The following is a 21530-nucleotide window of genomic DNA, read 5'->3' as shown; positions in this document are numbered from 1 at the left end:
GGGGCAATATGCCTTTTTATTAAGAATCATCGATCCCTCCTATTGAAGCGGGGGGGTCCGGGCCCGGGAAAATTTGAATTTCAAAGTGGAAAATGGTGCTATTTAAGCAGTTTTATTATCTAAAAATTGATTACACAGCACTTTCTTTGCACCCGTTTGCCCCCCACTTCAAGGTTTCAGAATGGAGGGGGGGGGGAATACCCTTGCCCCCCCCCCTGCTTGTAAATGACCGTGTCTGAAACCAGACGCGGTGAAGCGCAGTGCCCCGCAGTGAGAGGTCGGAGGGGCGACCGGACTGACCTGGACGGGCTCGGCTCCGGAGGACACCCGGGGCTCGGGCGCCGCCTTGCGCCGGTCCCTGGCCGCGCCTCGCAGCAGCGTCCTCATGCCGGCGCCGGCGAGCCAGCACTGGGCGTCGCCCGGCGACCCTCCCGCGCAACACGCCACCCCTACCTGCGTGTCGCGACCCGCGCGCGCGGTGTCCCCCTCCCGGTCAGCGCCTCGCAGCAGAGGGAACCTTCATGACTTCGCAGGGCCGGATTTAGAGGTCTGGAGGCCTCGGGGCAACAGAGGAGCGGAGGCCCCCTGCCCCCAAATTATTTTCCAAATAAAATGAACAATTTTTTTCAGTCGAGATTTCCAATAAATAATTTATTGTGAAATCAAGTAGATTCTCTTAGTATTTAAAAAACATACATAAATATAATCGTAGACAAGAATTATATGAAATTAAATTTTAGTGTTAATGAATATTTCTGTTAATATTTAACAATAGTATAATCATGTATGTACAAAGTACTGTAGGTAAAGGTAAAACAGCGAAAAAAAAATATCAAAGGAAAAGATGTTACAACTAGCCAAAAGAGACACCAACCATAGTGCTCACAGAACTGAATAAACATGGACGCCCACCACAGTGCCATGTATGTATATAGTTAAATTTTTCTGTGTCTTAGAGTCAGTGCAAATTAGTATATTATGTGTGTATATAGTTAAAATTATTATTTTTAGAGTCAGTGCAAAATATTATTGTGTCAGTGAAAACAAAGTCTTTGTAAGGATGTGTAAATAGTGTATATATGTTTCCTTTGTAGGTATCAGATCAAAACAAAACATTGAGCCCGACAGGCTCCAAAAGACAAAAAAACAAAAGGTTTTTTAAATTTTCCTTTTATTAATAGTATGTTTAATTAAAATAATAATTTCTGTAAATATATTAATTAGTTTTAGGCAAAAGAGCACTGAGTGCTGGAATGTCATATTATAAATACAAAACATGTAAAGTGAAAAATATGTGAATAAAAACTTTTGAATTAAATTGAATTGCCCCGGTTGCTCTCCCGTAAATCCGGCCCTGTGACTTCACATACCTGGAGAGCCCGAGCCTCCAACTGCTAGCTCAGACTGAAATGGCGGTACTGGAAATATCTGAAACGTGGCAATACGTGCCGAAGTTTTAAGCTGGTGTGTTTATTAAACTTAAAAAAATAATAATTAAAGACTATGCGTTTAAAAAAAACTTTGAAATTACTGTAAAATTAGGAAATTTAATAATTTGCTGTGCTAATTTGAAGCAACATTAAACTCCAGATAGTATAAAACAAAGTCGCTATCCGTGTCTTTTCGCGTGCTTATTCTAAATTAAACAACGGATATGGATGCGAATTCATATCTCCTCTAGAGAATATCTTCCGGAAGGTTTGTGTGTATAAACGTATTCATACAAAATTTAAAGATAGTACCTAGATAAATCTTGATGTTTTGTAATCTAGTCGTAAAGAGACGCTTTCAGGGCGCTTACGTGACTTACGCTGTCTTATACATTACTGATAAATAAAATTAATGTGCTACAGAATTGTAGGTCTTAAAAATAATATTTGAGCTTTAGGCGATTGAGGAATTTGTAGCTCTTTCGCGTGTGACCTCTAAGCATGCTATAGAGCTCTTGATCTGTACAAGACATTTGAGACGTTGATAATAGAAAATAAGAATTTAACAATATGAAATTTATTAAGCGTAGTATAATTTTTTTAAGAAATGTAGCTTAATTAAAATCGGTATCATCTGACACGTGAACCATTTCAGTGCCGATCACTTTTTAGCACCATAAGTATTAATCTTCTGACTATTCATACAAGCTGGCTAATAAGAGTTCATTGCTTTATCTCTCTTTTTTTTTTTTTTTTACAATTTTTGATAAACGAATTACTATTCCAAGGAGTAGCATAAAATAAAGCCTGAAGGAGAAATAATGTTTCAATTAGAAGGCATGGTATTAAAACTGATCATTAATGTAAATAATATTAATATTAAGTATCAAAATACTAAAAATAAAATGTTTGATACCTGCAAGGGACGGATAGGTACTATTTTTATTAATACTTAGCGTACAGCCAAAGTAATTATGGGAGGTTTCACTATCAGCACAGTACAAAACCTACCTAACTGTGCCAGGCCAATATCAAGCTCAAGGCTATGAAATTATTATCAAGAATATTCTAGAAATTGGAAGAATGTGTCACATAACACATTCGAAACATTTAGGTTGAATGTGGAGTTCAAGATTATATTTTAATTTTTTTTAAATATTGGACAACTATGTCCGAGAAGATAATAGAATGTTTAGGGAGCTTCCAGAACGTTCCAAAAGCAATATGATCTTCCAAATATACCTGCACCTGTAGGCTGTGACGAAAAGTTGTGTTTATTATTAAGTTGGTATATTATATTTGATACCACTATTTAACATATTAGCTTCAGTTTAAATTTCCTTTTTTTAATTTATGTTAAGTCCATTTATTACTCTGAAAACGAAGCCAAATAAAAAATGAAATTAGATGTCCAAACATAATTTGATATCATCATTACCAACCCAAGTAAAAACTTTAATTTCACCAGTGAGGAAATAAGGTGTATGTATGTGTATATATATATATATATATATAATTACTTGAACCAGTATTTCCTAGAAATGTTACCATGTATTCTATTGTACTGTTAATAAATTACTTTTTAATTTTATGATTGCAATATGAAGGAAAAATTGAAATAATAATACAAAGATTTTATTTTAAAACAAACAAATTTATTTTTAAATTATATTTACAAGAGACGCACAAATCACAGTTGTCAAAAAACGTTCAAGTACAACACAATCACAACTATCACAACACAGAAATGTATAAAAATAAATTAGCTAAGTGCGAGGAACATATTGAGAATATCAGTCTTATACTGCGAGACGTGTTGGACCAGAGCTGCTTGTCCTAGTCGACCTCCTGGACGGTGTTGGACCAGAGCTGTACGCTATGTCCTAGTCGACCTCCTCGACAGTGGGGCCCTGGGGCTGGGGGGCGGCGGCCTGCTGGTGCAGCTTGCTCATGTACCCAGAGCACTCCTGCTGCACCTCGCGCAGCTTGTGCCGCACCTCCTCCGTGTCCGCCAGAGTGTTGTTGTCCAGCCACTGCACCGCCCCCTCGCACACCTGCTCCACCCGCCTCCTGTCCGCCTCGCCCAGCCGCTCTGCCGCCTGCTTCACCTGCCACACGTAGCCCTCCAGCTCGTTGCGCGCGGCCACTCGCTCCCTCTGCTTGTCGTCGTCCGCCTTGAAACGCTCCGCCTCGCTCACCATGCGCTCGATCTCCTCCTTCGACAGCCGCCCCTTGTCGTTGCGGATCGTGATGTTGCGCGAGTTGCCGCTGCCGCACTCCTTGGCGGTCACGTTCAGGATGCCGTTGGCGTCCATGTCGAAGGTGACCTCAATCTGCGGCACGCCGCGCGGCGCCGGCGGGATGCCCGTCAGGTCGAAGCGGCCCAGCAGGTTGTTGTCCCGGGTCATGGCTCGCTCGCCCTCGAACACCTGCACGGTGACGGCGGGCTGGTTGTCCGAGTACGTGGTGAAGGTCTGCGTCTGCTTGCACGGGATGCGAGTGTTGCGCTCCACGATCTTGGTCATGACGCCGCCCGCCGTCTCGATGCCCAGCGACAGCGGCGCCACGTCCACCAGCAGCACGTCCTGGATCTGCGAGCTGCTGTCGCCGGAGATGATGGCCGCCTGCACCGCCGCGCCGTACGCCACCGCCTCGTCGGGGTTGATGGACAGGTTCAGCTGCTTGCCGCAGAAGAAGCTCTGCAGCAGGCTCTGTATCTTGGGCACGCGCGTCGAGCCGCCCACCAGCACCACGTCGTGGATGTCGCCCTTGCTCATCTTCGCGTCGTTCAGCGCCTTCTCCACCGGCTGCAGCGTGCTGCGGAACAGGTCCGCGCACAGCTCCTCGAAGCGCGCGCGGCTCACCTTGGTGTAGAAGTCGACGCCGTCCAGCAGCGCGTCGATCTCGATGGACGCCTCCGTGCTGGACGACAGCGTGCGCTTGGCTCGCTCGGCCGCCGTGCGAAGGCGCCTCAGCGCGCGCGGGTTCGAGCGCACGTCCTTGCGGAACTTGCGCTTGAACTCGTCGGCCAGGTGCGACGTCAGCCGGTTGTCGAAGTCCTCGCCGCCCAGGTGCGTGTCGCCCGCTGTCGCCTTCACCTCGAACAGCGAGCCCTCGTCGATGGTGAGGATGGACACGTCGAAGGTGCCGCCGCCCAGGTCGAAGATCAGCACGTTCCTCTCGCCCTTGAGGTTCTTGTCGAGGCCGTAGGCGAGGGCCGCGGCCGTCGGCTCGTTGATGATCCTCAGCACGTTCAGGCCGGCGATGGCTCCCGCGTCCTTGGTGGCCTGGCGCTGCGAGTCGTTGAAGTAGGCGGGCACGGTGATGACGGCGTCCCGCACGGCGCAGCCCAGATACGCCTCCGCCGTCTCCTTCATCTTGGTCAGCACCATCGAGCTGATCTCCTCCGGCGCGAACGTCTTGCGCTCGCCCTTGAACTCCACCTGGATCTTGGGCTTGCCGCAGTCGCTCACCACCTTGAAGGGCCAGTGCTTCATGTCGGCCTGGATCTTAGGGTCGTCGAAGCGCCGGCCGATGAGCCGCTTGGCGTCGAACACGGTGTTGCTGGGGTTCATGGCCACCTGGTTCTTGGCGGGGTCGCCGATCAGCCTCTCGGTGTCGGTGAAGGCCACGTAGCTGGGCGTGGTGCGGTTGCCCTGGTCGTTGGCGATGATCTCCACCTTGCCGTGCTGCCACACGCCCACGCAGGAGTACGTGGTGCCCAGGTCGATGCCGATTGCTGGAGCCTTCATCTTCTCAGATGTACGTATGTACGCAGTAAATGCCAGATGCAATCTTCACTCAGCGAAGATATAGCGCAGTATTCTCTCGCGTATCGCGCGCTCTGCGATTCCAAACTGACTGCGCAGCGGTGGAGCGCGCATATATAGCGCTCGCTTTGGTCTCTGGGCTGGCGGCGAACAGTCTGGAACGACGACAATATCTCTCTGTCCTAGTTCTACCCTCTCTCTCTTTGTCTTCTCTCTTCTCTTCTTTCGTTGCCGCGCGGCTGGCGCAACTCTCGCGCAAGGTCATAAAAAAAGCGTGTCTGCGGGCGCCGCCGCCCGAACAGTGCCGAAGGTACTCGAAGCTCGTCGGTAGCTTCTCGTCGCCATGGCAGCGCGTGACGCCGCGGCGGTTAACAGCTGGGGACTGGTCGTTACGTAACTACCAGCGCGGGCGAAGCGGGGAAGGTCTAGAACGTTCCGCCGCGCCGTGGTATTGACCCGTCATGGTCACCCGAAATAGCTCGAACTCGAACCATGTTGCGTCGGTGTGTGTGAGTCATAGTTGAATCCCGGATCTCGTCGATTTGTTGGTTTGTTCGCTGATTAAACACTACACCGTATTGAAGTTGTCAATAGCAACTTCAGCATCTTCGAATACACGCCAAGGTTTAATTATTTAATCTTTAGTTTTTTGTGTACATATATTTACAATTCAGTTTATCTGACAGTTATAAAAATAGTTAGTTCCGTTGATATATTACTAAATTAATTTTTTTTAGTTACTAGTATCACGAGATGTCTAATAAAGTCATAAGGACCGTTTTCTAAGCCTTATAGTTTTTGAAAACAAAAATAAAAAGGTTTAATTTAACAATTAATAAAAAATATTAAAAAAACATTTAGCATTTATTTCTCATTCCTTTCAGCACGTATATGCCGACGTCGTTCCGCCAAATTAATTCCCGATATTTTCAAATTATTATTTAAATGTGTACGCGAGGTTCGGGTTATGCCATACGGTTTATACTCGTACATTGGCAATATTTTCAAAGTAAAATATGAAGCGAAACCTCCATTGATTTATTTATACTCGTAATAGCAATTCATGCCAATTATTGCGTTTAATCCAAAAATATATATATTCGTATATTTTTTTAAGTAAATAATAAAATGCTTCAATATTACACATTTTATTACAAATGTTTGACACCAACATAATGCATAATGCTGAGAGACAAGACGAAACTTGTAGCTTAGGTATGAGAATATTATCACACAGTATCTAGGTCAATAAATTAATAATATTCACGAATTTTTTTAATGTATTGAATAATATTAGGTACTAGCAGCGAAACCCGGCGTTGCTCGGGTTAAGATACATCGCATGTTTAATGGTATAAAAAATATATAAGAATACATTTTTAACATAGATATTATAGATTTATATTTTCGATATTGAGAGACTTATTCGGCCATTAAACATGCGGTGTATATAGAGTAAATGAATAGAGTAAACTAATTAACGAATTAAAATAATTTTAAGAAAAAGTTTTGTAAATGAAAAATTCATGTTTTATTTACATATTCACATGTTATATTATTCATATACATATTACATCTTACATTATATATTGACATATATTAAACATTTTCATTTTTTATTTTAGTATTATTTTTTGTTTGGAATTTATTTTTACAACACTTGCTTATACATTACATTTATAGTTTTGTTGTTCGGACTGTAAATAAACAAATTTCGAGGTGATCCTACTCGTGAGCATGCGACGTATAGTTGGCCGTGTGCAAAGCATGGTTCCCTTAAGTCAACTCCACAGTACTGGAATGTTTGGCCCTGTGCTTTGTTAATAGTCATGCTGTAAGCCAACTTCACCGGGAACGGTAAGCATTTAAAAGTAATTTAGAGGTTTCTAGATCATTCTAGAAATATTTAGAACTTTCTCGAACATTTAAAATCGCTTATAATAAATTGCACTCATTTTAGAATTTTCTAGAACTTTCTCGAACATTCTAAATCGACCATAATCAATTGCACTCATTTTGGAACTTTCCAGATCATTCGGAAAATTTCTAGAACTTTCTCAATCATTCTATATCGATCATAATAAATTGCACTCATTTTGGAACTTTCCAGATCATTCAGGATATTTCTAGAACGTTCTCGAATATTCTAACTCGATAATAACAGTTTTGGACATTTTGGACTGTCTAGATGAAGCCAGAAATTTGTAGAACTTTCTCAAACATTCTATATCGATTATAATAGTTTGCACACATTCCAGAATTTTCTAGATCGTTACAGATATTTCTAGAACTTTCTAGAACATTCCAGATCAATTATAACCGTTTTACACTTTTTGGAACTTTCTAGACCTTTCAAGAAATTTTGAGATATTTTCAGAAGTCACCATGCGTTAGAAAAGGACAGAAATATATGTTTTAACATTTTCGCCACCCACAACCACCCACCGCGACCAAACTCCCTTACTACCACCTGGAAACCAAGGGGTATTTACCACCCCAACGGGAAGTTGATTGGGGTTAGTGGTGATTGAGAAAACTGTGTATTTACGTACTAACAAAGCATTCCATATAATATATATTTAGATTAGATTAGATTTAGATATTAGATTACTTCTGCATGCCTGATTTTAAGTGGCTGGCTTAAGAACTGACTAAAAGACTTATGTAGACATTTGAGGCCAAATTCCCGTGAAGAGTTTACATTTCACAATATGCAATTGCTGCTATGAAAAATATTTTGAACTTTTTTCAAACTGTAAAATTAACTAAACAATGCGCAAGGGATTACTCTTATAACCGGGCTGCTGACAATCGATATCGAACGCTGCTCGATTTCTAGAACGTTCGGTATAATATATAACTTTTTCTTCTTCTTTACATTGATGTCAATGAATTGCAAGGACATGATTTATAACTTAATTTAAGTCGCCTGTTGTAAAGGTTCCTTTTAAAAGACGTTCGTATTTAACAGTTTTGTCTTCTTTAATTTATGTAATAGTAGGAAAATTTCACTATTCCCATTATCTTGTGAATTATTATTTCTATGAGACTTTTTCAAGCATCTAAGTGAATTAATCGACGAACCCTCTGTACCATGGCCCCCAAATTCGAATACTATCCCTGGACCCAGGATCGGAGACGCCCCCCCCCCCCCCCCCCTATTTATGTCACGTGCTAAATTTATAATTGCATGGTTATTTCTTACCTATACTGTTTTTAGAATATCTAACCTGAAAATAATATAACTAAATAATTATGGTTACTATTTTATTAGTCCAACATAAGCTTTATTTATAATATATTTAATAGGTTTTTCTAGTTTGTAAAAAATTATAATATGCCCCTCCAGGCCCGGGCCCTAGACCCAGGGGTCCACCCAGCCCCACCCTTGTGGGGGCCGTGCTCTGTACATTGATTGCCAATCTCTGCTTATCCGCAAGCCCTTCGTGCCCGATGCGTAGCGAAGTGTTCAACTAGTATCTATAAACCTCCAGCACAAGCAGATCTGAAAGGAGCTTGTACACACGCTGTAGCTGTAGCTGAAGGCGGGTACACGCGCGCGCCGCGGCTGTAGTGCGACATGGAACGCGCTGCACGCGACGGGCGGAGCGACACAGCGCGTCTATCACGCATGCGCACGGGCGAACCGTCTGGGACCCCACTCGGCCGTGTGCGACACGCAAGACGAACATTGAAATTGGATCAACAAATCTGCACGAAGGATCTATACTATAGCCAATAGTATACTAACGATCACTGGGGGCAGGCATTTTTCAAGAAATAAATCTGAACGCCTATTAGACTGCAACAAGGTATACCCGCACCAGCTGTTTCTTCCTTGCGACTGGCGGTCGTCTGCGAGAGAAGTCGCTGCCTTTTTTTTGACTGAGCCACTCAGGAAGCGTTTGCTTTCGCACTGAACTACTGTGATTGGTGTTGTATCAATCAACATATACCTACCTGAAAGAAATTTAACCAATCACGAAACACAGACGGTGCTACAGTATTTTAACTTATAAATCTAGTCTCGTAATCTTTTCGAGAAATATGCATGGCCCTAACGATCACTATTCAAGATCGGTAACTAACCTAATAATTCCCTGCCAGCACAACTAAAAATGTTGGTTTTCATTACATAGTAGTTAATATTTTCTAATATTAATATTCTAGGTTAGCCGTGGTGACGTTGCTGTTTTTAGCGACGAGATATTCATATTCAAGCTTCAATATATTTTCCGAATTTCAACGCAGAATATCGGGGGAATATTAACAGACGTCTGCTCAACAGTGATTGAAGTGTTAAAGGAAAATATCAAGCTCAGATCAACCAAAGAACAAATAATACTTCCTACTGCTTAATTTTTTAAAATATGTTTGGAGAAAGGTATTCATAAAAAAATATACATACTGTGGCTTTTTTTGACGTGACGTCTAATAAATCGATGAACGGCAGCTGCACGCACGAAAAAGTGTCCCACTATGGATGTCCCACTACGGATGTGTCCTGTTTGCTCATTGTACGCATGCGTGGCAATCTCTCTTCATGCTCATTGTACTTTTTTTTATATATATATATAGTTAAGTGGCCTACAGCTTTCGCCCATAGCCAAAGGGTCATTATATGCAGCGTGAATCTCAATTTCCAGTCGTTATCAAATAATAGAATATAGATTTTACACCCATGCCTTACCCGGGGCTCGAACCCAGGACCCCTTGCACCGTAAGCCGGTGTGCATCCGACTACGCTACGGAGGTCGGCTGCTAATTGTACGCATGCGTGGCATCTCTCTTCCACTCGATTGGAACAACCATCGATTTGACTTTTCAATCATATTTTCGTCGTTTGAATTATTAATATTATGTAATTTAACGATCGTCCACCGATTTTCAGCACAATTGGTACGGTTATTTAAAAGTAATGTTGAATATTCAAATATGTTTTGAACCAATAATGGTGTTTTACAGTTACATATAATAATTCAAATTACACCCGGGATCTTTTGCACAATGTTTTAGAAAATATTGTAACACATTATAAATAAGTTTGGTGTATTTGGGATGCGTATTTGTTATAAAATCGTGTTATAAAAACGAAATAATATTATTCCCCTACCGTGAACAAAATTTATATAAATATGTATATAACATCTCAAACTATAATTCTTCAAGTATGGCCTCGTGGTCTTGCGGTCAACGTCGCTATCTGTACAAAATAGTGATAATTCAATAAAAAAGATTCAATTTTATTCATAAAAGTATGCAGAGGTACATTTTATCATACAAAAGATAACAAAATTTAAAAATATTGCTTCCTCAAAGAATATAATATTTTTAATGCCTAACTGGTTTGGTTGCAAAAACCTATTACGGCTCAGTCTCAGCCCGAATATGATATTTCCTTTTCTGGATCAATCATTTCATCAATGTTTTGTTATGACGTTGTCACGTTAAACTATCGTCCGTAAACCGACTTTACAGACAACCAATTTTTTTTTAAATGAATTCTTACGATCAAATGTTGATGAAATCGCGTCATTATATTTATGATACAGTAAAATACTTAAAGGTTTCTTAGTACGAAATCGAAAGATACTGACCAGCGCCTCGAAATACATGCTAATACAAATTTCATTTTTGCCTTTCACATAAATGGCCATAATTTATTATTAATCTAGACAGACAAGAAAAAAAATATAATGGAAAGGGCCGGTGAGGGACATAGTCGCGGGCCCTGGTTTATAACTAGGCACTGGATATAATTCGCGGTTTCACTTGTAGGATAGACTCCACAGTCATGTGCAAACTTGTGAAAAAGTTTCTCGCTCATTGGTCGCTAACTCGAAACATTTATAGCCCGAGTTGCTTGTGATTCGATACTTTTACTGCAGAGTGTTTCTCATTAGCTCAAAGTCATTCGCACAGACTGTGGGCCAATCACATAAGTAGGACAAAGGTAAGACTGTTTTATTCTCGCCTACCGCGACATTAATCCACGAATCTTTCCGGTCTCAATTTATATCATAACACACACACTACATGTTCATATCATTTTACACTTTTAAATTATACTGAGAGATTGTGTGTGTTAATGTTTGGATAAATATCTAATACAATGCAGGAAATTTAAATGTATTCCTTCGAGTAAGTACTTTGATGAAATTAGTGATAACCTGCTTGCTTAATGCATGTTAATTGATCCCCGCATGAACCGGCCCAGGGTTTTCCCTGTGTCTATGCAGGTTTTACCTGGGTCACACTTAGCTAGCTTTTAAGCTAGGCGACCAATGGGGCGTCAGTCATGGCGCCAATTGCAGCCATGGCTGGCCAATAAACCCCAATAAGCACATGATGCACGCGCCCTTGTCCTGCATGGTTAAAAACCCGCATGGTAGAGTGTATAGGCTTCGGCCTGAGACACACTTAGGTCCTCCCCTAACCTGGACCCTCCCCTACACACTTAGAATTAACTTAGGCTAGGAAAAAAAAAAAAAAAAAAAAATATTACGAACGACCGGTCAAAGAGGAGAACGAGAGAGCGAGGAAAAATACCGCGAGCCAATCAGAACGCTGGAACGAGGACGGGACGAAAAGCACCTAACTCCACTTTTCTAGACTATTCTCACACGATGAAGAGAGCCAAGTCGTGGATATATATTGGTGTTGAGCGCAACTGTGCTTCAGTTGTGAACACACAAGTGATCAGAGCGCTTAGAAAGCGAGAGAGCGTTACGCGAACGATTCAGCTGAGCGAAGATTTTTCTTGCGGATATTGACAGTACCAGTTGAGTAAGAAATTACAAGATGAAGGCACCAGCAATCGGCATCGACCTGGGCACCACGTACTCCTGCGTGGGCGTGTGGCAGCACGGCAAGGTGGAGATCATCGCCAACGACCAGGGCAACCGCACCACGCCCAGCTACGTGGCCTTCACCGACACCGAGAGGCTGATCGGCGACCCCGCCAAGAACCAGGTGGCCATGAACCCCAGCAACACCGTGTTCGACGCCAAGCGGCTCATCGGCCGGCGCTTCGACGACCCTAAGATCCAGGCCGACATGAAGCACTGGCCCTTCAAGGTGGTGAGCGACTGCGGCAAGCCCAAGATCCAGGTGGAGTTCAAGGGCGAGCGCAAGACGTTCGCGCCGGAGGAGATCAGCTCGATGGTGCTGACCAAGATGAAGGAGACGGCGGAGGCGTATCTGGGCTGCGCCGTGCGGGACGCCGTCATCACCGTGCCCGCCTACTTCAACGACTCGCAGCGCCAGGCCACCAAGGACGCGGGAGCCATCGCCGGCCTGAACGTGCTGAGGATCATCAACGAGCCGACGGCCGCGGCCCTCGCCTACGGCCTCGACAAGAACCTCAAGGGCGAGAGGAACGTGCTGATCTTCGACCTGGGCGGCGGCACCTTCGACGTGTCCATCCTCACCATCGACGAGGGCTCGCTGTTCGAGGTGAAGGCGACAGCGGGCGACACGCACCTGGGCGGCGAGGACTTCGACAACCGGCTGACGTCGCACCTGGCCGACGAGTTCAAGCGCAAGTTCCGCAAGGACGTGCGCTCGAACCCGCGCGCGCTGAGGCGCCTTCGCACGGCGGCCGAGCGAGCCAAGCGCACGCTGTCGTCCAGCACGGAGGCGTCCATCGAGATCGACGCGCTGCTGGACGGCGTCGACTTCTACACCAAGGTGAGCCGCGCGCGCTTCGAGGAGCTGTGCGCGGACCTGTTCCGCAGCACGCTGCAGCCGGTGGAGAAGGCGCTGAACGACGCGAAGATGAGCAAGGGCGACATCCACGACGTGGTGCTGGTGGGCGGCTCGACGCGCGTGCCCAAGATACAGAGCCTGCTGCAGAACTTCTTCTGCGGCAAGCAGCTGAACCTGTCCATCAACCCCGACGAGGCGGTGGCGTACGGCGCGGCGGTGCAGGCGGCCATCATCTCCGGCGACAGCAGCTCGGCCATCCAGGACGTGCTGCTGGTGGACGTGGCGCCGCTGTCGCTGGGCATCGAGACGGCGGGCGGCGTCATGACCAAGATCGTGGAGCGCAACACTCGCATCCCGTGCAAGCAGACGCAGACCTTCACCACGTACTCGGACAACCAGCCCGCCGTCACCGTGCAGGTGTTCGAGGGCGAGCGAGCCATGACCCGGGACAACAACCTGCTGGGCCGCTTCGACCTGACGGGCATCCCGCCGGCGCCGCGCGGCGTGCCGCAGATCGAGGTCACCTACGACATGGACGCCAACGGCATCCTGAACGTGACCGCCAAGGAGTGCGGCAGCGGCAACTCGCGCAACATCACGATCCGCAACGACAAGGGGCGGCTGTCGAAGGAGGAGATCGAGCGCATGGTGAGCGAGGCGGAGCGCTTCAAGGCGGACGACGACAAGCAGAGGGAGCGAGTGGCCGCGCGCAACGAGCTGGAGGGTTACGTGTGGCAGGTGAAGCAGGCGGCGGAGCGGCTGGGCGAGGCGGACAGGAGGCGGGTGGAGCAGGTGTGCGAGGGGGCGGTGCAGTGGCTGGACAACAACACTCTGGCGGACACGGAGGAGGTGCGGCACAAGCTGCGCGAGGTGCAGCAGGAGTGCTCTGGGTACATGAGCAAGCTGCACCAGCAGCCTCAGGGCCCCACCGGCCAGCCCCAGGGCCCCACCGTCGAGGAGGTGGACTAGGACTTATCCATACCACGTTGTTTACCAAAGAATTCGTGCGATTGCCACTATAGCTCAGTCTGGACTTAACATTCCTTGTAGATAGCAGCATAGTGGATATGAATGTGACTGGTTGAATGTTATTTATTGTACATTTTGTAAATGTATATTATGTTTATGTTTTAATAAACATACCTTTTTCTATATTGTATTTATCTTTTATAACTCCTTTCTCACTTAATTGATTTGTCCTTTTTAATTTAAAGAGGTCTTAATTTTTGTACACTTTTAATATAAAAATATTTTGAAAGTTTTTTTAAGCTAAAGTGTAACCTAATTTTAAATTATATATTTATAATGTCTTAAATTGTTGTAAGTGGAATTATCGGTTACAGTTCAAATAATTTAGTTAAATGTTTTGTTAGCGTCTGTCACGTTTCTCACTTACGAAAAATCCCGGTTCTACTACACCGGAAATAGAACCTAGAACTTCTCTATGGTAGACTCTCACTTGTTTCTCCCACTGAGTAAAGCTGAATTTTACTTTCCAGGCATACTCCTTGTTCCAGGCTACTCATTTGCCATTTGAAAAATATATAGAATGTGTGGGTGTGTATAATATACACCCACAATTGCATAGAAAATGAAAGCAATTTTTTTTATAAAGTGTAAATTCTGGTCGTTATATTAACGTCATCTAAAATGTGCGGAGAAAAATTAAAGCGGAACTACGTCATCGTTTGTCTCTGGAAAAAATAGTTATAAAGCTTTCTATCGAAATATGTTTCTATGGCAACATTTAATGGTCATAGTATTTATTATTGTTTACATGTCATCTGAGAAGTGCAGAGCTGATTACAAAGAAGTATAATATTAGTTAATTAACCGACTATAAAAATTAAGCAAATATATAAAATTCTTTATCTCCCGTAGATAGAAGAAAGATGAATGATGTATTATCTTGGGTATTGCTGAAGAGAGAAGATCTTGTAGGTAAGTAATATTAATGATTTGATTTTTACGATGTATACTACAGTAATTCTGGATTATAGAAATTGTACCTTAAAGTCCAAAATTCATTTTTTATATTTTCCGACATTATTCTAATACTTCTAAGATGGTTTCATGATAGTTAAAATTTTAACATTTGTGTTAATTTTAGCTTTGCTACATTATAAAAACAATGCAATTATCAAAATGGGATAGGTTAACTTCATTCAAAATACTGATAAATCATATTAACAATTGGTTATGTTAGGTTAGCAACAGTTATAATTAATATAGCTGATTTGACCTAACCCCTTTTTTCATATCATTTTACGGTATTTTAAATGTAGCTAACCTTACGTAAACAACCATCCACACACATTTGATAGAATTTTTCATTTATGTAACCTTACAGAACCAACTGTTTACAACATTTTACAGTATAAATTCTTAAAAATAGTGTGAATGGTTAGTTATGTTAGTTTAGCTACATTTAATTTTAAATTAACTGTAGAAGGTGTGGACAGTTTGGTTAGGTTGGCTACATTTTAAATACTGTAAAATAATTAAAAAATTTCATTAGTACTTTGTAATTTAAAAATTAGATGTCAAGTAACTATCATTCTTATTATTGTATAGTATTTTTAATGTAGTTAACTAACCCTGATTTAACGGTACTTTATGTAGCGTACATTTTGTTCCAGACCTGTCGAAAGAAGCTGCCCCAGTCACAGGGCCGGTGTCCATCCAGCTGAAGAAGGACATGAGCTTTGAGGATCTCCGGGCGGAGGTTCGCAGGTGGCTGGGTCTCCCGGCAGACAGTACGAACCTCATCAAGCTGCGCTTGAAGGACAGAACTTTTGTCCCACTCTCGTATCTTCTAGCCGGTAACACTGAGGATGAGTAAGTTGGTAAAAGTAACACAGTGTGTACTTGAAGAATGTATTAGTTTAAAATCATAAAAACTGTTAATTTATCCAGTTTCATATACATAAATAATATTTATTTTAATGTTATTGTGTAGCGTGTGTGAAAGTTTAGTATATTTAGACCTCGTGTCTTAGTGAGATCTAAAAAAATAGTATCAAAAAAATTCTTAAATTCTAGTAGGTATTCAGTCATTTAAAATCTACCATAATATGTACAGCTCTAATCATTAAACAGTTTTAATAAAAGTGAGCCATTGAGAATACTCTATTTCTTCTCCTATGTAATCTCATAATTTCATAACAAAATTGATAGATGAATTGCATCTTGATCGATATCTAATGACTTGTTAAATGCATTATAAAAATTTAGTTAATTAAAGCATTTTTTTTGTATTAAATAAACATCTGTTGATGGAATGACTTGAAATAAACTATTTGTTAGGCCCTATGTTTGATTCCTGATCACTTCTTACTTCATTGCTTTGTCTCTTGTGTTTCAGGCCTTTCCTAATGGAGATCACCAAAGTACATCAGCACGGTTAGTATCTAATAACAGTAATGACTCATTAAAAATACTCGTAGTTAGTTTTATATTTCATAGTGCATGTCTTCCATGCTTAATTTTCACTTATGATTTCTCTTGCAGTTTAGATTTTAAAAAGTAGCTCTGTTAGTGGAAGGAAAAAAACTGTAGATTCAAACCAATAAAATTTCTGTACAATGCCCAGATATTTTAAAAACAGCTTTAGGGTAAAAAAGGCTAAGTTTTTTTTACTTACTTACGTGTACACTGCATATTACCGGTAAATTCTCGGTGCTCTCAGATTATTACAGTAATCATTTATCTTAGCACTAAATTATTTACTATTTGTGCAACAGAAAATATTAATTTATGTTTAAATTTTTGCTATTTACTTTCCAGCTTTTATTGATTTCAGTGTATCCAATTTCTTTGCAAAATTGATCAGATGAAATGCTTGTTTGCAGCATTGGCATCTGGCCGACCTCTTCCTAAAGTTTACAAAGAAGCTGTTGAATTTAAAATGCAGAACTTGCTGCAACGGGTGAGCTATATTTTGTAAATGCTTATAAAGTAAGCTGTTGTTATTTACTTGTTTACATTTAATTACTTATTAAAAATAATTATTTATAATCACCTAAGCCATAGTCTTCGCAGACTGTTGGGCTTCAGGTTTTAATGTTGTAAGTGTAAAATTGTTAATGTTTATGATCACAAAGATGAAAAGTGTTTATAGGTAATGAAATAAATAACATAATTTAAATATTTGAGTATTTTAAAATAAAAAAATAATTTTTAAAGCATAGACAAATATAGTCCAATATGTTATGATTTTATTTTCAAGTAGTTGTTTACCAGTTGACTGAAATCAAGCATAGTTGTTGTTGGGTGTATTTTTAATTAATATAAAATTTAGTATCACTGCAATGACAAATTAATAATAATAAAAAAATTGTTTTTCATGTGCAAAAAAAAATTAATCACAATGTCTACAATGGTTTTCAATTGATTGTATGAAAAACACCATAGTATTTTTTTCTCATTGGAAATAATGAATAGTAACAAGACACCTTAAATCACAGCTGAGTTTATGATATATCTATACAATGACTTTGAAGTTATGTTTTTAAGTTCATCTTTTTGCCAACGTTGAGGATGCTGGATGCATTATTCTTTCAAGAGAGTAGTTATTTCTGTTAGAAATTTTTAAATAAATGAATTTCTTTGCACAGTATTTTGTTTTATTATGATTTTTCCAAATCAACATATGTCCAGGTGATTTTCTGCACGTATTCAGTTCATTCTCAATTACAAAAAAAATTATGTCCCTTAAGCTTTGAAATAAGATACCATATCCCGTGGATATGTCCTGAGAGGGTGAGGACAGTCACCTTGGGCCGATGCTGACGCCTCAGGTCGAAATTTCTAGTTAGATAGTCCAAACCAAAATAAAAAAGTTTAAAACTCGGCCTGACTCCGGCAACAGACGTGAAACTATCTATTCATAAATATCAATTCATTTTTGTGAGCTGCAGACAATGCAAACAGCACGCGGCAACAATCGAGCAACAACTAGTTGAACAACAAAATTGTCTTCCCTCAAAAAGGTGAAAACAGGGAAGTAACCCCCGTGAATCAACCGACCAATTACAGTACAGAACCAGGTACATGACCATATAAGGAAAGTGTATTTTTAACATGTGTTCCTTTAAAATTTAGAAAGTAACATCACACCACAGCATGGCTCGTCCTGATTGGCTGATGAGATAGTGCCCAGCGAAAAATTCTTGCCCATTGCTGCACAGTTATGTCCTACATGTTGGGTTTTCCCAACAACGCACAAAGTTGAGGCATGAAAAATAACTTGCCGGCGACAGTGTGTCGTGTCTGTATCGCTTGTGTCTTACTTTATTTTTAAACCTACGAGAATGTTACAGCCTTACTAACCAGAAGATGCTTGAAAATTTTCAAACGTAATTAATACACATTAACTTTAACTGACCAAGCAAAATAGACTACATTTGACTTTATATAAAAACCAACCAAAAATAATATTTAATATTTAAGCGCAAAAAAAATACCTTAAATGACTATGCATAATAGAAGAAACATGAGTATAAATTCATTATGAAACTGAAGAAAACATCAATAACATAACACATCCTCATTTAAAATATTATCAGTAGCAGGAGGCAGGAATTAAACTAAGCAAAAAAGTACCCAAATAAATATAAATCTGACTTGACTCAATAAAAAAAAAATTCCCGACCCATGGAACATAATGTGTACATATATGTAAAAATGTTTCCAATAATGCTGCATGTTAGTGAGAAGGGCCGAAGAAAGGGGAGGGGGGGGGTGGGGGGAGGAAAAAAATCCCCAGGGCCCGTTTGGGTTTTAAGTTTTTTAATGTGCGAGTTTACACCGATAGAAAGTTGAAAATTACAAGTGTGTTGCTAACATAATTCACTGGAAACCTCCACAAGTCATGCGATGCGCGCAGGTCACGCTTACAGTTGCAGCCGCGGTATCGTTTTAGTCTTGAGAATTTTTATGCAACATTGAGAAGTTTGTAAAGTTGTACGTGAAGCAACGGGCAGGGGCCTTCAGTTTCCCTCGACAGCCTTGTGTGATAGTTGGAGGAGGTCCAACGCTGATACTTCTGCTTTTGCTTTTCGAGGGATGGCCGACCATGTCAGTGGGCAGGGGCAGGCTGGGAGGGTGTTGGTAGGGAAGTGCACTGGGCTGGCCCCCGACTGCGAGAATGCCGGGACGCGTGCAGATCCAGCGTCTGGAGGCCGCCGTGCCAGGGCTACGGTCGCGGCGGGAGGCCAACATTGAGCGGGCGGTCGCGGAGATGGACAGCAGGGTGCAGTTCCTGGACCGGCGCATCGACGAGCTGGCACCCCCGGAGTGGAGGGAGCTGCTGCAGAAGCCGTCCGCCACCGGCTAGACCGCCTAGTCGTCCTCTTCAAACCAGCTCGTACCCTCCTGGGCCGGGGCCCCGAGTTGTCCCCCAGAACCTGTTGCACCTCTAGACCTGGACAGCTGCAATCCACTCGTTTGCCGGCGTCCCTCTTCGGAACGAGCTGGTGCTGCCTCTCCCCTGACACGTGCTGTTTCGGGCCTGCTCACCAGCGACGTCTGCTTTGTTGCGACTGCTTTTGACTCGTCACAGGGCTCGGATCTTCCATCTCCTGGCGTTTCTGCGAAACTTGTCTTCCGAGGCAAAGTTATGCTTGTGGCGCCTCTTTACACTTTCTGACGTCACAGGGTGTTTTCTAGCGCCGCTCAAGTCTTGTGCCGATGTATTCCCCAGTCAGAAAGCGATAGTAAGCAGCCCGCCGACGGTCACCATACTCTGGTATTACGTCTTACGTCACCACATAATGTTCTTAACGTCTCTCGTTCCTGGGTGTCTGACTGATCCGTGCTAACGTCTGCGTAAATCTCCCGATGCGTCTTTCGCTTCCGTGTAAACTGCGCTTTGTGAAGTCTGGTTCTGTCTCTCTCTCGTTCGGGTTTTCTTGTCTCACTTCTTTCTGCAGCGACTTGGAGTCTGGGACTTGTGTCGTCTTCTGCTACCGCGAACCTATTTATACAGCTGGCCCGCGGACAGTTGTGCCACAGTGAGTCACAACCAATCATTGCAGATATTGGTGTGGCTGGGTGCATAACTCCTGGGCATTCTGCCGGTGGCACCGGCGCTGGTTGCCTATCCATCAGGGATGCCGCTCGTTTGCCACAGGAGTCTCTAAACTGGCTACAAGTGTGGTGCTGCTGGTCACACCACAACTAAGTTATTTGACACTAAGTACTCAAGTCATTAAAATGTACATATCCGTGAAGTGCTTTCTGTTTTCAAGTCTTTTTAAAGGACTGGATTACTACAAAATATTTATATAAAAATTTTTGGTGTAATAGCTTAATAGGAAAACACATACAACAAAACAAAAATTGAATTACGAGCCAATTCAGAATATTCAATGATCTTCAAATTAATCACTTTTGTGTTTTTAGGTGACAAATGTCGTAGCCAATCAAGGGTGTATAGTATGTACCAGCCCATATGTGTTTATGTTCTTATGTATATTGTAAATAAAAATAATTGTACTATATTGCAAAATGTACCTGAGTAAAAATGTCTGTAAATGTTTAATGTGTGTACATTTTGTTCAACCCATGTGATATTGTAGTCTATAGTAATTCATACTGACTAGACAGTTTAGCCTGCCTAGGGGTGGTTGCTGAATGTTGGTGGTACCCACAATGTGTTTAGTGATTACATGTTTTAGTGTATGCAGTGTCTACCTCTTGTATTTTCCTGTACATTCATGTTGTGTTTGTGCCTGCCCTCTATGTATTTATACTGTTGGCAGGCATGTAAGAATTATTAGCAATAGTAATATTTTAAAAAATGAAAATGTGTCATTTACAAACATATTTTCAGAAACATTTATGTCAGAAATATGAAGATGTTTCATGTAATTCAACATAAAAAAACTAGTCAATTAAATTATTATCATTAAATCAGTATGTTTTCTTTTTGAAAACCAAACGAGCGAAGACGAGACTTGTGTATATTATGTCTTGAGTGATCACTGCTGTGTAACAGTCTGCTGTGTGATTGATAATGTGTTTACCATGACACCAGGGAAAAAGAAGCATTAATATTATGTAAAATGACTACAGACCTAGCCTTCCTTGTCAATCAAATCTTGGCCACGAATAACCAAAATCAATGCTATGTTACAAATATTATTAAGAGGGTGCCTCCCATTTCAGGTCAAGATTTTATATTTACAGTAATTACAGATAAACTTGTAAACTTTATCAATTGTTTAACTTTCATGAAATGAAAAATATATACAGCGCATACTTTTTGCATAATTATACATAATTAGCTGCCAAAGTCACATTATTAACATGTTTTTGGGTTGTACAAATAATGAGAATTTATATTACTGCAGAACTGAAACTTTTTAGGTTTAACTGCAATACCACTGGCTACTTTAAGACTGGGAAAGAAAGAAAGAACGGGATTCTATTTTTAAAGCCACCCACTTGGGTGGCGACTGCAAGGCTGAAGAATGTGACATGTCAACGGCCGGATGTTTAGCGGCGAGTGAGAGGGTTGGAGATAAGGCAGACACATAACAAAAGCGAGCTTCACACAATCACGCCGTAAATTCCTCAAAAAGACCTCGTTATAGCAGTGTTCTCGCTATTACCGTGCTCG

At 42.0% G+C, this 21530-nt stretch overlaps 3 protein-coding genes across 3 annotated transcripts; 2 read left to right on the top strand and 1 right to left on the bottom strand.

The window, feature by feature from the left end:
- Positions 1–3063: 3063 nt before the first annotated feature.
- On the bottom strand, positions 3064–5415 carry LOC134542388 (heat shock protein 70 A1-like). Its single transcript, XM_063386583.1, has one exon. The coding sequence runs from the start codon at positions 5180–5182 to the stop codon at positions 3314–3316; it is 1869 nt and encodes a 622-aa protein (XP_063242653.1). The 5' UTR covers positions 5183–5415; the 3' UTR covers positions 3064–3313.
- Positions 5416–11984: 6569 nt separating this feature from the next.
- On the top strand, positions 11985–13919 carry LOC134542387 (heat shock protein 70 A1-like). Its single transcript, XM_063386582.1, has one exon. The coding sequence runs from the start codon at positions 12002–12004 to the stop codon at positions 13874–13876; it is 1875 nt and encodes a 624-aa protein (XP_063242652.1). The 5' UTR covers positions 11985–12001; the 3' UTR covers positions 13877–13919.
- Positions 13920–14412: 493 nt separating this feature from the next.
- LOC134541782 (uncharacterized) lies at positions 14413–21438 on the top strand. The gene is made up of 5 exons (XM_063385450.1): positions 14413–14848; positions 15547–15745; positions 16272–16309; positions 16759–16835; positions 19074–21438. Exons 1-5 carry the CDS (start codon positions 14800–14802, stop codon positions 19242–19244), a joined length of 534 nt encoding a protein of 177 aa, XP_063241520.1. The 5' UTR covers positions 14413–14799; the 3' UTR covers positions 19245–21438.
- The last annotated feature ends 92 nt before the right edge of the window (positions 21439–21530 follow it).

The sequence above is a fragment of the Bacillus rossius genome (assembly GCF_032445375.1).
Source record: "Bacillus rossius redtenbacheri isolate Brsri chromosome 4 unlocalized genomic scaffold, Brsri_v3 Brsri_v3_scf4_2, whole genome shotgun sequence".
Taxonomy (NCBI): Eukaryota; Metazoa; Arthropoda; class Insecta; order Phasmatodea; family Bacillidae; genus Bacillus; species Bacillus rossius.
Note: the sequence above shows the minus strand (reverse complement) of the source record. Positions and strands in the feature narration are given on the sequence as shown.